At 34.1% G+C, this 18,314-nt stretch overlaps 1 protein-coding gene across 6 annotated transcripts in view; it reads right to left on the bottom strand.

The window, feature by feature from the left end:
- SEPTIN7 (septin 7) overlaps window positions 1–18,314 on the bottom strand; it is a 110,933-nt gene that overhangs the window by 27,862 nt on the left and 64,757 nt on the right. For all 6 annotated transcript variants that reach the window (XM_027574938.2, XM_027574939.2, XM_027574937.2 and 3 more), the window contains 3 exons: window positions 16,776–16,882; window positions 4,588–4,688; window positions 3,535–3,669 (listed from right to left, as the gene is read on the bottom strand). In XM_027574938.2, coding sequence (XP_027430739.1) covers window positions 3,535–3,669; window positions 4,588–4,688; window positions 16,776–16,882 — 343 coding nt within the window. The remainder of the gene's footprint in view (window positions 1–3,534; window positions 3,670–4,587; window positions 4,689–16,775; window positions 16,883–18,314) is intronic.

Genomic DNA, 18,314 nt, shown 5'->3' with positions numbered 1-18,314 from the left:
GTCATATATTTTGTATCTGTTTTCCCCATCTTCTCACTAGAAGACCCTTAAGAGCAAGGCTTTGTCTCGTATCTGTATCTCCATCACCTATTACAGTTCAACACCTGAGGTACCCAAATATTTGCTGACCAAAAAAGTAAGGTGCTGTGATTTTCCTTATGTTCTTGAATAACTCTAAATGAAAACCAAAGAAATTCTTCACATCTAGAATATATTATAGGCTAAAAATTAATATTCCACAAAAATAAATGAAGATGATAGGAATATTTTTCATAGAAATATCATTTTAAATTGGTATTCCTTAACTTACAAACCTTAAAAACAATTGGAATAAAGATCTAGTTTCATTATGAATTTTATTAATATAAAATAAAGAGAAAGCCCTTGTTAAGAGTTCTTTTAGAGTATTACAGTTAAATAAACATATTGTGTGTGGAGTATATACATATATGTAAGTAGCTGGGAGGTCAGGGACCCAGAGACTAAAGAGGTATTCCTTTTTACTAACAAATAATAAATAACACTATACCTCTTAGTGGTAGTGATGCTGACTGGCAGAAAGAGGGATATGGAGTAGGAAGGCAGGTACGGAGAAGACACCTACCTCCTATTCTAATTCTCCTTATCCTGAATCCTTTGAAATGTGATATTGGCATTCAGAGAATAGGGAACACTACAGAAAAGAGATTGTCGCTGGAATAACACTGTATTATCTATAAACAGCACCCTTATTTCATAAGTGCTAAGTGAAAGAACATAACCAACTTTGAAAAAATTTAAGTTTTGCTTTTTTTCATCAGTCATTACATACAACATTAAATATAAAAGCCATGGCCTGGTCAGTCTCAGATTTGTAAATTTTTATAGTTCATTTTCCAGATTATACTCATGACAAATTTAAGTTAGCACCAATACCACCTCATTAAACCAGTAACAGAGAAGAATTCAGTTAATCTAAAATTTGAATACATCTTAAGATCACTTAATATAAAATATTAAAATCAAAATCTAAGTTAACAAGGTTTTACACTTAAAATGTAAAACAGCACTTGCTGAATATTTATTATCTCAACTTTTAAAGAAAAAGACACTAAAAAACAACCATGAGAAGGAAATGGGTAAAGTCAACTTCTTAAATATAAAACAACAAGGCTGAAGAATATTTAAATCAGTTTAAAAATTAAACTTTAGGGGAAAAAAGGTAAAACCTTTATAAAAGCCCCAATAAAACCCTTCTGCCCTTTTAAATTAGAATACAAATTTCAGAAGCTTACAAAATGTCAACAGCAGAAAACATTTAGTTCACATGTAGATTACATTCTGGTTGAAATTTTTCCTCTGTCCATTTAGTTTTATTTCAGGTCTTTTCCAAGAAATTTAGTTTTAAACAATGGAAAGTCCTTTATAGAATTTCTAGAAGATAAACCCACATTACAGCGAAAAGACTATTTAACCTCAAAGCCTACAACAAAATAAAATGACTACAGGGCAAATGACAAATATTTATAATATATACACATACATATATTTCTAAGGGGAAAAAATCTATATAAAACTCATTGAAAGACACTGATTTTTTTAAATGGCAATCAATATTCAAAAGGGTAAAATACCATTTTAAAATTCAAGTTCCAAGTCAGTTTTTAATTTTAATAGCTTTACCAATCACTGAACAGAAAATGAAGCAACAATTCCTGAAATCATAAATCAGTCTTGTGTTTAGTGATGACACTAGCTGGGCCGAGGTGGGGGACACTGAAAATACAATGTTGGACCAATTTATAATTACTCCAAAACAGGACCCCTCAAAAAAGGGAATCTAGGGACTACCAGATAAGATAGAAAGGACCCGATTCATCTATTAGACTGCCTAGAATTTCAGTCTGTAGTGAACAGGAGATTAGGAACGCTCTACATAAATTCAGTGTTTTATTCTTTTACTTACTCCACAGTAACACATCCCAATGGGCAAAACTTTGTTCCATGCCTAAAAGTAGTTAAGATGAGAAACTATTCAAAAGCACATTTTTATACCTAGAAAACAAAAATTTTGAATCCCCATCTCTTATGACAAATAAGAAGTGGCCCAAAAGTACTACACATCGTTTGAATCATTAAAAAAAAAAAAAAATTTTTTTTTTAATCTTATTTCCCATGCAATTTTAAGAAATATACTTTTCCCCAGGGATAGAAGGAATGTGATTTCATGAGAATTACTAAATCTTGGAGAGAGTCCAAAAGATCTAAAATAATAAAACTGGATAAAAACTGACAAATTTCTAGTGACTACAGAGCAGTTAAGATTTTACTTGTTGGCTTCCAAGAAAAAGCCCTAACAAGTTAATGATATGATAAAATAGAATGATTAAAAAAAATACATAAATTCAGGAAGAAGCTAGCAGGTACTCGTAAAAGGCTATATATAGTGTGTTGTGTTTTTGAGATTATTTTTTTGAGCCTTTTAAGTAGATGAGTCAATTTTGCACATTAAATATAAACTTCTAAGAACACTGCAGAAGAATATCAGAAACAAAAGAAGAAACATTTGCACCGCTATAATCTGACAGTGCAAAAATGGTAAACTACATAATTAAGACTTTTTGCTCAACCATGATAATGATAATGGGCATTGGCTTATCTAGGAAATGGTGGAGAAAGCAGCAGAAAATAGAAGAGAAAGGTACTGTTATGAAGGAACTAGTTTATACCACTGTAATCTGAGGTGGTGTAATGCTATTTAGTGTGATGCTATATAATATTCCAGTTCTTTTTGGTAGAGAGATAGCAGCTCTAATCATCAGGTGGCTGAGCTATGCAGAGTCATCTACCCAAAGAAAAAGACTGAAGGGGGAGTAAATACAAACATCTGCAGTTGACAGTGACACATATCTACTCAAATGACAAAGGAAGTACAAACAATAAAAAAAGGAATAGAGGCTGGCCATACTAACAAAAAGAATAATCAGATCATATGAATGTCCAGATACTTACATTTAGACTCCTAATAAGTAGAAGGTTAGCACAGATGATATGAAACTTAAATAACATGACTGTGATAGCTAAGATGAAACAGAGTCAAAGAAACTTAGTGAAGAAATAAACGGCATGTAAGAACTTAGGTACTTAATTTTTTTTATAATCTTTTCCATCAGATCCATAGTAAAAACGTCTTTGGAGTTTCTTAGAATATGTCTAAGCTAATTATTATAGCTGTTCCTCATTATTTGGTAGTTCAATTTGTGGCAAGAGGTCAAGAGGGGAAGCTAAACTAGCCACACTGAGACATTAAACCATGATGGAAACACTGTTTCTTATAGTGAAGCAGGTAAAAAAGCCTTATGTGTGAACTAATTAGTAAAATGAGCTCATCTAGGACTTAAAAAGTGTTTTTTATAAGCCATTTTTATATAGAATTTGGGATTTCACAACTGGTTAGTTAATTGTACTCCACAGAAATCTGGATTACTAAAATATACACCCAAAGTTCAGTAATAATAAGCAAAAGCAAGTTATCAGAATTATCAAAATACCGACCCATGTCCTGAAGGAGCAATGAAGTATAAGCAACACTGCACCCTGTTGTCAGGCATCTGACGTCTGTTCACTCGAGATTCTGCATTTAGGTAGTCCTCAAATTTACTATCAATGTAGTCAATAACAGGCTGCCAGCTATAGAAAGCAGATAAATAAAATAATTAAGTTTCAATTTACATATGAATGTGCAACTGATGACTGTTCAAGTAATCAATATTTTTAAATGGGCAAAACCAAATCAAACCAGTGGAAGAGATCTCAAATTTTTCTACCTATACTGATTCAAAAAAAATATTAATTACATTGAATAAATCTTGATTCCAGTATTTCTAAACTTTCCAAATCAAAGAAAATTAATTATACAGAGTCAAAGCACAACCAAATTATCATATTATTTGCACTTGTAAGTATAGAGTATATTTCAAATGAAAAGATTAAATAATACAAAAACCTCATGATGAACTTATTTAGGTATTTTTTTTTTATTATGTTATGTTAGTCACCATACAGTACATCATTAGTTTTTGATGTAGTGTTCCATGATTATTTAGGTGTTTTAAAAGTTGACACAGAAATTTACTTCAAAAACAATGTGGTACTCAAAGAAAAATTTAAATATTGTTTATAAGATACTAAGGTATTTCCAAATAGAATGTCATGAATGTTTTCTTAACTTATGACTTGGAAAAACTGAACATTTAAAATTAGGCTTAAATTAGGATGTGATAGAAAATAATACATACAATAAATGGATAAAATTATAGTAGACAATGGAAAGTTTTAACTTCCTTATAATAATGAGAATTCTTGTTATCTATACTGTCTTGGAATTTGTCTTCAAAATAATTCTATGACAGGTATTATCTCCATTTTATAGAAATCAGTTCAGAGAAGTTAAGCAACATTTTCAAGTAAGTGGCAAAGTTGGTAAAAGAACTCGAGTCACATCACTTAAAAGTTCAGTGACTTTTGCTAAAATTAGTTTAAAAATCTTAAGCAGAAAAAGTCTAACCACCAAATGCAATATAAAGCAGTGACGACAACCCTTCTTACCAATTACTATTATCCACCGCATCTCCAAATCCTGGGGTATCAACTATTGTGAGCAGCAACTGAACACCACCTTCTTTGATTAAAACTTTGGATTGTTCCACCTGTAAGAGTCATTGGTACAGATATTAATACCACACATTACACCTGTGGTTTCCTACAAGGTAAGAGGCAGGGGATGAGCATTAATCAAAACCAACTGGGAAATTTTTACAAACAAAATACCCACCCCACATTTTCTTTAGAATCAATTACTGCGGTTACTAGAAGTCCTGGTTACTTGAAAGAAAAGCACATATATAAATAGTGGGTTTATGGTTTATAATTGACATAAAGAAGGAAAACAGGAACTGAGAAAAAGTAATAGTCACTAAAGCCATATAATATTCATATAATCTAATAATATAAATAATGTGCCTGAATGATTTGGTAATTCATAGAAATCAAATGCAATTAACCAGACAAGTACATCTAATGTACCATTTACAGTAAATGTTTTCCTGGACTATCTCCTTCTAGTTTGGTCCAAATCAATTACTCAAGTTAACTTATTACCATTCCCAAATCTTTCTCAGCATGGCCATAATTATTTACACTTGTGTTGATGATATGGCTAAGATCCAATTCTCTTCTCAAATATTATACTGCACATTTAGACCAAAGCAATCAGCAAAGGTGCAGGCACTGAAAAAAAAAAATCCTACTCTGATTAAAATCTTTGGTTCTCTTTACAATTTGTAAAAATATTCTATTTGAGAAAGGGTATTGGACTTAAACAATGCCAAACAGTTCCTCCTACAATCTAAGATTTTCTGTAACCCCAAGCTGTGTATCAGAACATATAAATCATTCATCTTGGGCATATGCTGCTGCTAGATAAAGTAAACACTGATTCAAACCTTTTAGGGGAATATTGCCTCAGAAAAACACAGGTTTTCATTCAATGTACATTTATATCAAGGGCTAATTAAGACTAGAAGCTCTACGTATACTGACAGGCTAATTTAAGAGAGAAGAATTAGACTCAAATTTTAAGTGTTAACTGCCATAAGATGGTACGAATTAAGGAATTAAGTACTATTAAGACTTAAGGGAAAAATCATCAACATGTGAAAAGCAACTTCAGCTATTTATGTTTTGGAAAGGAAAAGTGACTAATTTCTAGGTAGAAAAAGTTGGGTGTATCTTTTGGGATTACAGATATGATGTCTTTCCATTTTCCTTTGGCAATTTTTACAGAGGCTAGCATGAAGAGACTGAGGAACTAAGACTGAGATTGCTGAGCAAGAAAGTCTATGGTAGCACTGTCCAACAGAACTTTCTGAGATGATGCAAATGTTCTGTATCTGCACTGTCCAATATAGTAAATGCTTGCCATGGTGGCTACTTAGCCCTTGAAATGTGACTACAGCAACAAAGGAGCTGAATTAACTATTTAATTTGAATCAACTTAAATTTAATTTAAATAGACACATGTGGCTGGTGACACTGAATTGGACAGTACAGGTCTATGGCAACCAAAAGTTATTTTGTTAAAAAAATAATATTAAAAAAAAAAAATCTTGGGTGCCTGGGTGGCTCAGTTGGTTAAGCAACTGCCTTCGGCTCGGGTCATGATCCCAGAGTCCTGGGATGGAGTCCCACATCAGGCTCCCGGCTCAGCAGGGAGCCTGCTTCTCCCCTCTCATGCTGTTTTTCTCTCCCTCTCTCTCAAATAAATAAATAAAATCTTTAAAAAAAAAATAAAGATAAAATACTTTAAAAAAAAATCTTGTTAAAATTGAAAACACTGCCTGAGATTTGGACATGTATGTCCATGGAGGGGCTTCTAATCTTTTAGACAAATAAGAGGCAAAGGTCTTATCTTTTAGACCAAAGGTCTTTATACTGCTTTAATCCTAGTGTGAACCACCAGTGGAAATTCTGAACATCCCAAATATATTTATTCATATCTACCAAATATATACAATTGGAAATCTGTTAATAAATACTAACAGTATTAATTCTCTGTAGATTAAAAAAGTAAATATCAATAAATAGGGTTCTTAATATTTCCTGGACATTTTCAGTATCAATAATGGATGTGAATGCTTAGAAGATCACTGTTTCACACCACATAGCTAAGATAATACATCTAGTCTGATATGAGGTTACTCTCATAACATGAGAAAGCAAAATGAGGAAATAATCAGACTTACCAGTGTTAGATTTTCAAAACTTAAAAAAATTATGTTAAATAAAAAATTATTTAAGAAAATTTTAAAATTATATTATGTCATGTGACTTACAAAGTTTGTATTTTATATATATGGTTGTCCTCTAGTCAAAAGACAACTGAGTTGTCATTATATATCAATTAAAAAATGGTCAATCTCCAACATCTCAATATATTTTGAATTTGCTTCCATTTCCTTCATAAAAACAGCTTATTCATTTATGGTAACTGTCACTGAAGCAGAAATATCCAAAGTAATCATTCCATCCCTGTACCTAATAATTCTTTTAAATGACATAGCACTATATATTAGAAACTGATGCAAAATACAATTGTTCTACATGAATCATCTCCCAATTTTACTCCAAACCATTTCTGGTTCCCTTATTACTAAGCAAAGCCCATTTCTATCTTCAATAATAGGTTGTATACTAATCACACCATACCATCTTAAATTTTAAGATCCTTGTTTCCTTGTTTTTGTTTTTATCATCAGTTTAACAACGTAATTGTTTACGGACATAAAAAAAATTAAGATCTGTATTTTAAATACTTTAAAGAGTCTGTTTATAAAAGGACTTTTCTGGCCTATGAAATTCTATGTATCCATACATGGTCAAATAGAAAGAAGAAGGCAACATATGGAAGAGATCCAGAAAACTTAACTGTAAACTAGTGCCATTCACAGTATCTGACTGTATCCTGTCATCTGGGTTTGCAAGTATCCTCATGGGATCCATGGAAAACAAATTAGTTCAAGTCCAGGAATTTCAAACTTTTCTTAAGAAATCTATTCCAAATGGCCACTTTCCCATGCACTTTACTTAAGCAGGTCACATCAGCATATTTCATGGCATCACTCAAAGTTCTCTAAGATTAAATGCATAATTTAATACTGAAGGAATGAATCAAGGGTATTTTCAATTACATGTTTCTCTCTGAAAAATAAAACTGAAGCCCATTATATTGTTTAATTAATTTACTGAGGCCTCTTTTGGACTCTTTTCCCAGAAATCCAAGACACTCTTTTTTCTAATGTTGTTCCGTTTTTCAATCTGAGAAAAAAATTAAGCCTTCGGTGTTTCCATAGCTTCTTTTCTTTCATTTTCAAAACACCGTTAAAAGTTTTATAACCTAATGGTTAAGAGCTACTTGTTAAGGTAAGTACAAAGTGTTACTTAATTAACTATATTAAATTTCAAGGAGAGGGTTAAGATTTTCTGTCAGGAGCTTACCCCTCTACCCAAATGTGTTCAGGAGGTGGCATTACAGCCAAAGCTCTGCAGGGACTTGGGACAACAGAGACTTAAACAGCCTGAGATATTCCACTTGGCTCAAAGACAAAAACTATCTATTTTGATTATTTAATGCCTGATAATTAAATAAGTTAGACAGATATTTAAGATAAATAAATATAAGATATATAATATCTATATTAAATACTTAAATACTTCATTATGTTCCACAAGAAACTAAGAAGCAATGACCAATAGTAGAATCGTTATGCCTAAAGATTATTGCCTTCTAATCAAGACCCTGACCTAGTTTATTAAGAAAGCTGATCCAGGGGAGCGCCTGGGTGGCTCAGTCGGTTAAGCGTCTGCCTTTGGCTCAGGTCATGATCCCGGGGTCCTGGGATCAAGCCCCACATCGGGCTCCCTGCTCCGCGGGAAGACTGCTTCTCCCTCTCCCACTCCCCCTGGCTTGTGTTCCCTCTCTTGCTGTCTCTCTCTGTCAAATAAATAAAATCTTTATTAAAAAAAAAAGAAAGAAAGAAAGCTGATCCAGGGATGCCTGGGTGGCTCAGCCAGTTAAGCATCTGCCTTTGGCTCAGGTCATGATCCAAGGGTCCTGGGATGGAGTCCCAAATCGGGCTCCCTGCTCATCGGGAGCCTGCTTCTCCTTCTACCCCTCCCCCCCACAAATCATTACACCTCATTTCCCCTGACTCCTTACACTGAGATCTTAAGTTCCTTGTCCCTTCCATGTTCTATTAGCGACCCTCCTCCTAAACCCTTTATTTCTTTTTCCTTTCCAGCTCAGATATCTTTCTGTTCCACAAAATTCATGAACTTCAATTTGACAGGAATTTCCCTGCTATCCAATAATCCTTCTATGTGCTCGCTAGTCTCACGCCTCTCTCATTTCCCAGTATGGCTTTTTACCCTACTGTTTGTCACCATGCCTCATCTCTATATGAAGACAAGAGCATCCCCAATTTGTTTGAAGCAACAGTCTTTCCTTCTATTCAGTGGAATAGATCCCTTTCTTCCTAAGGATAATTTCTCAATCTATACCAGGAAACTGATTACTCCATATTAGAGTCATATTGACAACTGTTTAGACTATTTACCCTTTATTTACAACCTCTCATCTCTTAGGGATTAACTCCCCACAGGATATAAACATTCTCAGGTCTTTTTTGGAAACAAAAACCAAACGACTCTCTCAGTACCCTACATTCAACCTCTAGGTATTCACTTTCTTCACCTCCTTCATAGGCATCCCATCATCAGTGCCTCATTTACTACTCACTTCTCAAACAAGTACCATCTTGCCCTCCATTCCTACTACTTCACTATAAGCTACCTTGCCAAGGTAATCTATAGCACTTCACAGCAGCATATTCTCACCAAATCATATTTGTTTGCTATATCCTTCTTGTGATTGGCTTAAGAACTTTGATTATGTCTATCATCACTTGTAGCCTCAAAACCTGGTATAAGATAAACATTCAAATGTCTGTTCTATGCATGGTTCAAAAAACAATCAATATTGGACCAATATCAACAAGAGAGTTTCCTAACTGGGGTTTATATAAACGTCTCAAGGAGTCTATAAAACATTACCTTAGGGATAGGATTCATTGCTTTCACCTTTTCTCACTTCCAAAATTTTTATACCCACTTAATCTGCAAAAGTGATTTGTAGGACTTCATAAACCAAGAAAAAAAGTTTTTTAAAGGGGACAATATAAGGTTGCCAACTAAGAACTTAAAAAAAAATGAAACAAAACTAACACTCTTGGGATGCCTGGGTGACTCAGCTGGCTGAGTGTCTGACTCTTGATTTCAGCTCAGGTCATGATCTTGGGGTCCTGAGATCAAGCCCTGCACTGGGCTCTGCGCTCAGTGGGGCGTCTGCTGAAGATTTTTTCTCTCCCTCTCCCTTTGTCCCTCCCCCGCTCTCACACACTCTCTCTCTCAAGTGAATAAATAAATCTTTAAAAAAAAATCTAACACTCTCATTTCACAAAAGAAATTGAAACGATTTAGTCTCAGAATAAAGGACAGTCTTTCCCTTGGAGATAGTTGGCAACCTTCCACAGACTTGAAATATGATTCAAAAATTTTCAAATGTAACAAAATTATAAAATTTGCTACTATACATACAACACTGTATGTAATATTTTTCTTAAAACTTTGTTAATCTGAGGATCTATTTTTGAGAATGGAACATGAAGTAGAACAAGTATTCAATTCTTTCTATCACTTCATTTTCATCAGTCTATTAACAAAAAAATATATGAATAAAAACAGAAGTTACAGGTACTATTTCATTCAATGTGAAGTATTCTGAAAGAATGAAGGATAAACAGTACCCTCTCTAACTTCTTTCCAGGGAGACAGGATAAAACCAGTTTTTATCAGGCTAGAAACACTGCAGAGCAGTGGTTCTCAAAGTATAGTATTCCGACTGGCAGATGCACAGTCTAGGAACTTATTAGAAACATAAATTCTTTGGGCCCTGCCTCAAACCTATTAAATAGCAAACTCTGAGGGGAGAGGAACTCAGCAATCTGTTTTAGCAAGCCTTCCAAGTGACTGTGGTGTACACTCAAGTTTGAGAACCATCTATATAAAGAACTCTAGGACTACAGTGTTGGCTCACATTTGGAGCTGCAGCACTCAGTCCTGAGGCCCAAGACAGGACATTGGGAATTAATCACAAAGGACTTCTATTTAATACTGAAAATTCCATTCAAATCAGAACCACTGATATACAGGAAGCTCAGAACCATCTCTCTGTTCAGTGTAGACACCTTCCCTTTCCTTCCAAGACTGCAAATGTGAAGGAATTTCTTGTGATACCAGTCTCTCTCTTTTATTTTTAAAGATTTTATTTATTTATTTGGCAGAGAGACACAGCGAGAGAGGGAACACAAGCAGAAGGAGTGGAAGAGGGAGAAGCAGGCTCCCCGCACAGCAGGGAGCCCAATGCCGGCTCAATCCCAGGGCCCTGGGATCGTGACCTGAGCCAAAGGCAGATGCTTAACGACTGAGCCTCCCAGGTGCCCCATGATACCAGTCTCTTATAAATAAATAATGCTCAGGGAGATTATGAGATCACGGTCTTTATTAAAATCTCACTCCCTACCTTGCTACATCACAGGATTTTTCTTTTTGTCTTTTTTTTCCCCCCCCAACAGTTTGGAAGGGTTTCAGAAAGCCTTCAGGTCAGGGAAATTGCAGACACTTGCCTTTTGAAGCTCAGGATTTTATGTTTCTCCTGGTCTGATATGTCTGGGCTGAGATGTAATACTTCTGAGCACCTTCCACTGAAAGAATTTATGAGCTTCCAAGAGGAGATTATCTGCTAGATTACTGAGCTTAGTGAAAAGCCAGTCAACTGTAAAAGAAAACTACCTTCTATTTTCTAAATAAACGGAACGACTCAGAACATGTTATGTTCTCTCCTGGATAAATGAGGAAGAGAGTACACAGGATTCTTCAACTTGTTTCAAGTATATGAAGGAATACCTCCATGGTACAGTCAGGAAAGAGTACTTCTCTGCGATTCTAGTCAGAATCTATCCAGTTCTCAGATGTTATAGGTCTTACTTTTGGTAAAAAGAGGAGATTTAAGAGTGATACACAGGCCTTTGTCTTAAAAATCTTCCTAGAGATACTCTGAAGCCCTAATTACTCCTTTGTTTTCAAAAAAAAGGGAGAGTTGGGAAGATATTCACAATTGAAGAGAACACTATTGAAATGTTAGCTTAAAAGAAGGTTGAGTTTAAACAGGATTATTTGGGAGACAAGCAAATGTAAAAACAATTCTAACAAACTGAGAGCCTCTCCCATCGTCTTTAACAGATGCTAGCCTGAGAGAAATTATCTTCAGTATCTGAAACGTAAGATGCAATTATCTAGATAAGGAACTCTTCCAAATCAAGGAGAAAAAGATAGGAAATATTAAGATGATCAAAACACTTCAATGAAATCTGAATAATGAGTATAAAAGACATGTTCAACCTCATAAGAAATCAAAGAAAATTAACTGAAACAATAAAATACCTTTATACTTAATGTACACAGACATACAACAGAAACGAGTGTCCAGGTCCACTAAAAGAATGTATAAAAATATTCATAGTGGTAAAAAAAAAAACGAAAACCCAAATGCTTATCTACAACAGAATATAATTTATGATATAATCATACGATGGAATATTATACAACAATGAAGAAGAACTACAGCTACACAGCACAAATACCACAGACATAATATGCAGTGAAAGAAATCAGACACAAAAAAGTATATATCTAAATGAAGTTCAAGAAAGGCAAAATTAATCTATAGAGACAGAAGTCAGAAAGCTATTTATATTTGGAGTTGGGTGTAATATTGACTGAGAGGAGGCACAAGGAAACCTTCCAGGGTGCCAAAAATGTACTACAGTATCTGAATCCGCGTGATAATTACCTGGATACACACACACACACACACATACACACACACACACACACACAAGTTCATCAAGCTTTATGCTAAAATTTGTGCCCTTTTAGTATAAAACTACAAAATTATTTTAAAAATTTTGCTCAAGAAAAAAATAGAAAATTTTTAAAAAGCTGTCAAAGTTAAAACTTCAAAAAAATCTCATTTAAAATTATTTCACTTCTTCTAGTGATTTACAAAACTTCACAGACGAAGAAAGAAAGATTAACAAACCTTCAAAAATCATCAAATTTTAAAATATCCCAACTAAACGCGAAGTCTTACATATTTTTAAAACTGTTCAGTCATTCAACAAATACTGGATGCTAATATGTAACAGATGCACTTCTAAGAACTGAGTTTAAGCAGTGAATAAAATGAAGTTCCTGCCTTCACAGAGCTTACAAATTTAGAGCCAGGGTAGGGACTGGAAGGAGTTTATAAGGTGGCCAGGCAAGGCCTCACTGAGAGATTAACTTTTAAGCAGAGAACTGATGAAAATTAGGGAGCAAGCCATGAGGAAATCTCAGGGAAGAACATTGCAGGTAGAAAAACAAGAAGTGGAAAGAACCTGAAGTAGCTTTGGCCTGTTCAAAGAACAGCAAGGATGTTGGTTTAGTCAGAGGAGAATAAGCCAAAATCAGAAAAGTGTAGGAAACAGGTTATAGAGAGGGATGGGGTCTCCTAGATATTATAAGGGTCTCCTAGATATTATAAGGACTTTGGCCTTCCTCTGTAAAAGAAGACTCTGATTGCTTTGTTAAAAAGATTGGGATGGTGGCCAAGAATCATGTCAGAGAGGCGAATTAGGAGGTTATTGTAATAATCTAGGCAGAGAGATGATGGAGCCCTGGATATGAGCAGTACAAGAAAGTAGGATTCTGGATATATTGTGAAAGTAGAGGTAACAGGATTTGTTGATGGACTGCCTGTGGATTTAGAGAGAAAAAGGGAGTTAAGGATGGCTCCAAGTTTTTTGGTTTGAGCAACTGGTTTAGGGTAGACAGTACCATATAGTCTATCAGTATTTTTAATAAATTTGTTTGGCAAATTTATTTTTGGCATAAGGACTTCTAGGGGACAGATTTTTGTTGAACTGACCTAGAACCAATTCTTAATATGAATCTTATTGCTCATAAATACTTTTTATCTTTGGTATTTATATTTTCTTTTCTGAAAGGCATTTAAAAAATTATAAAAGTATGTTCACTGTATAAAATTGAGAAGATAAAAGGAAAAAGATTCAGTCTCATAATATGGAGAATCACTGATGATAATATGATAAAGAATCCTATTTAATATCCTTTTTACAATATGTGGACCATGACAGAATACACACAGTTGTAATTACATTACAAGCAATCTCTCATTATTTAAGCAAATACTTTGCTACAGAGTATGACAGGTTAGATTTTTATATGTTGAATTCCTAAAATTGCAAGTGCTGATACTTTCATGTGTTCAGGCACTGATAAAAATCACTGCATGGATGAATTAAGAAAGCTAGAATACTGTTCGTCTTTATTAAGCAAAGTAAAATAAAACATGGTAAGGTACAAAATTTTCATGAGTTAATTTGCTTCCTTCCATCATCCACCCAGCAGTTTATTGGAATTTCAAGCTTAATATTTAAAGGGAAGTCCTTACCCTTGAGTCCAGACTGCAAATTCAAACCTAACAAGCAACAGCAAACACCATGTATGTACTATTTGAGATTTAGAAAGTAAAACAAAAAAAAATCCCTTCCTGTAAGTATCCCTTACTAGTCCGCATCAGCTGAATCAGCCCCTTATTGCTTATAGAGGCATTTTTTGTTATATTTTAACTATTTTCACATATTAATAATTATGATGAAGAGATGACTTCACTGACCAAATCATTTTGTCCTCATTTTGTCTAAATTGCCTAAGTGGGAAACTATCTCCCTTTGTAAGATTTTTAAACGAAAAGGTTAAAAAAAAAAAAAAGAAAACCAAAAACCTGTTGGATGAAACATTATTAAAAAGGGATATGTAGTAAAGGAAAGCTAATCCACCTATTAAGAACTGGTTAACCTATGAAACTAGCTTATATTAAATATCAACAGTATAGAGACAGCATAATTTAATAGAATATACACTAAACCAGACCACTTAGATTTGTATCCAGTTCTGTCACTCTAACTACGTGATTTCAGGGATATGACCATGTCTGTACCTCAATTTCCACATATGTAAAATGGCGGTAATAGTACCACTTACCTCATAAAGTTGTTCTAAGAATTAAATAAGTTAATGCATGTAAACTGATTGGAATAGTACCTAGAAGATGCTAATGACTTACTAATGCAAGCCTGGAGTTACACTATATGCCAGAACTACAAAGAGGACTCAGAAAATTTTCTCACCAGCAGTAATTACCAAGAACACTACTGACAGGCACATGACCATTAAGATCTAACATATTTTAGACTATTCTTTTTTTTTTTTTTTTTTAGATTTTATTTATTTATTTAAGAGAGAGAGCATGAGTAGGGTAAAGGGCAGAGGGAGAAGCAGACTCCCCACTGAGCAGGGTGCCCGACACGGGGCTCAATTCTCGGACTCCAGGATAGTGACCTGACCCATAGGCAGATGCTTAAGCAACTGAGTCACCCAGGTGCCCCTAGACTAAATATTCTTGAACTTGGGAATCTATACTGTGGGATTTCTTTAACATTTCTACATACAAAGTTTACTTATCTTGAATTTAAATACCTAAATTAAAAAATTAAAAGTTCCTCTTCTTGCTTAGGGTTAAAATATCCAACACTGATCACCAAATAAATAAGCAATGTAGTGTCAAGGTTTTAGAATACATTTTTGCAAGTAATCTGAAATTTCAAGCTCTATGAAGGATACAAAAAAACTCCTAAAACAGAGAAAAACTTTAAAAAAAAATATTCACTTGACAAAATTACTTCTTTAAGAATCTAATTACTAAACTGCACCTTGCAGTTTGATATGAGTTTCTGCCCAGAATTTCCAGACTTTCCTTCCACCTTGTACACTAGAATAATTACTACCAATCCTTCAAATCCACCTCCAGCCTGAATAAAGCCTGCTCCAGCGAGAACTATTCACTCCCTTCCTCTCTGCTTATGTGCTATGTATTACTATCGCACCAATCCACTAACAATTTTTGCAATTAATAGTTTAGAGGAGTGCTGTTTAACAAAAATGTAATGTGAGCCACATAATTTAAAACTTTTCAGTAGCCACTTTAAAAAGTAATAAAAGGTGAAATTAATGTATTTAATACAATATAACCAAAATATTATCACTGCAAAGTATAATCAATATAAAAAATTAGTAATAAGATCTTTTATATTCTTTTTTACATACTAAATTGTCAAAATCTGGGATGTATTTTATATTTGCATAACATCTCCATTTGGACTACCCACATTTTAAGAGTTTAACAGACACATGTGGCTACTGGCTACTGTACTGAACAGTGCAGATCTGGAGCCTAGAGCATTCTGTCATATGAAGTGTGGTCTATGGGTCAGCAGCATCAGCATCACCTAAAATTTTTCAGAAATGCAGAATCTCAGCCCATCTCAGATTAAACTAAGTAAAACAGGAACTAAATTTAACAAGCTGATCTGAACACACATTAAAGACTGAGAAGTACTAAATTAGACTACACATAGCTTGGGAGCCTTAATGAATTCCAACTGCCGTTCATCTATCATATGGGACTATGCCACTGAGTAATATAGAACACTGTATTTAAATTAATTAATAAATTAAATTAATGACTTTTCTGCAAATCATGTTTTCTCTACACTGTCCATTAGCACATTCTCCAACAGTGGAAATATATCTGTACTACGCAAATTGGCCACATATGTCTATTGAGCACTTGAAATGTGACTGGTGTAACTGAGAAACTAAATTTTAGATTTTATTTGCTTTTAACTTATTCAAACTTAATAGCTAAGTATGGCAAGACCATGTTGGACAGTATAACTCTAGGGATATTATTTATTACATCACAGTATAATCTCTAGGAGGGTCCTAGGGACAAATTTAGAAGGTTCTAGTCAAGATAATTCCTCTAATTACCTGTGCTCACCCTCTCTCTTTTTAATCATCAATCAGGTTTACCACTTTACATCGGATGAGGCCAAATATAAAACCTGTCTCCAGGGAAGCATAATAAAAGTATTAGCATATGTTTTGTGTTAACATTACCCCAGCTTATCATCAATTAACAATACTAATGTACATACCTGTACAGTCTTTTTTATTCTATGGGATGGACCTGGATACTCTGGAGAATACAAATCTGTGAGGAATAATGAGTTGATTAATGTTGACTTCCCGAGTCCAGATTCACCTAAAAGAAATGGGGGAGGAAAAATGTGTTAAACTTGGCCACTTCATCAATCTTAAATATTCAACCAATACCATAATCAAACTTGCTTTATACAAGTAATTCTTCATGGAACAAAGAAGTGACATTAGAAAACATACTATATAAAGACTCCCTATTAGAATAAGTTCTTTGTCCTCATTTTCTTATAAAGATAAAAGTATTGTATCTAAAATCTAATACAACAGTCTCCATTTTTAACAGTAATGTATTCCTAGAGACCAAAGTTAGTTATGAAAGAAACACCCAAGTTTGGATTATATATTGCTACTTCAGTGAAATAAAACATAAAAGTTAGGTGTAAACACTTATTATAGTCAATAATTAACGAACGACCAAAAAAAAGAAATCATGCAACTATAAAAAGCAGAAATCTGCTGATAAAAGAAGAAAAATTAATCACAATGCATCTCAGTATAAAAGTGAACCAGAAAAAAAGTACTTCCGATTTATTCATCCATGTACCAATCAGCTTAAGTATAAAGGGTACCTTTCCATAAACCAAATTCCAAAAACATCAGAGGTAATTACTTTTTATGGTGCTTCTGATTAAGGTAAGAGGTAGGAATGGAAGAAGGTAGAACACAATTTCCACTAAGATGAACATACTCTTCTTTAACCCTATATGTCAAGTTTACTATAACATACCAAATATATAATTTTTACCAAAATATAAATAGCTTCAAGATATAAAATAAAGCTAAATAAATTAAAAATCTTAACTGTAATTATCAATTAATATAGCACAGGATTAAAGAATCTAGTTATTATTAATAGTTCAGTTGGTTTAATAGGTACCTCTAGCCTAAATAACTGATGTCACAGTATTAACATTACCTTTTCTGTCTAGGTTGAGTTCTTTCTCTTTATACTGGCTCTCAAGAAAGTTAAGATCCATACTAGGTTGTCATGGCTTACCCCTTTGAATGAGGGGATGTCACTTTTTTCTAGATGAAAAAATTCTAGAAATTTCTAGGACAAAGGAAAATAAATTATAGGTTCTTCATACCTACTTCTTTCTTAACTCTTATGTACTGAATAAAGGAGTAAAGACTGGAATAAAACCCAAGCCTGTGGGGATAATCAGAATTACCTAGGCCTTGCAGACACTGCTGCCCTAGAGCCACCCTGCTATCTAGCCACGGTCAACCCTACCATGTTCTTCGACACTGCTGTGGGGTGCATCTCTTCCAGGCTGTTTGCAGACAAAGTTCTAAAAGACAGCAGAGAACTTTCATGGCCTGAGCACTGGGAAGAAAGGATTTGGTTCTAAAGGTCCCTGCTTTCACAGGATTATTTCAGGATTTATGTGCCAGGGTGGTGACTTCACATGCCATATGGCACTGGCAGGAAGTCCATCTACGGGCAGAAATCTGATGATGAGCATTTCATCCTG

Source organism: Zalophus californianus, chromosome 12, assembly GCF_009762305.2.
Source record: "Zalophus californianus isolate mZalCal1 chromosome 12, mZalCal1.pri.v2, whole genome shotgun sequence".
Lineage (NCBI taxonomy): Eukaryota > Metazoa > Chordata > Mammalia > Carnivora > Otariidae > Zalophus > Zalophus californianus.
The sequence above is the reverse complement of the archived record's forward strand: the minus strand, read 5'-3'. Positions and strand labels throughout refer to the sequence as shown.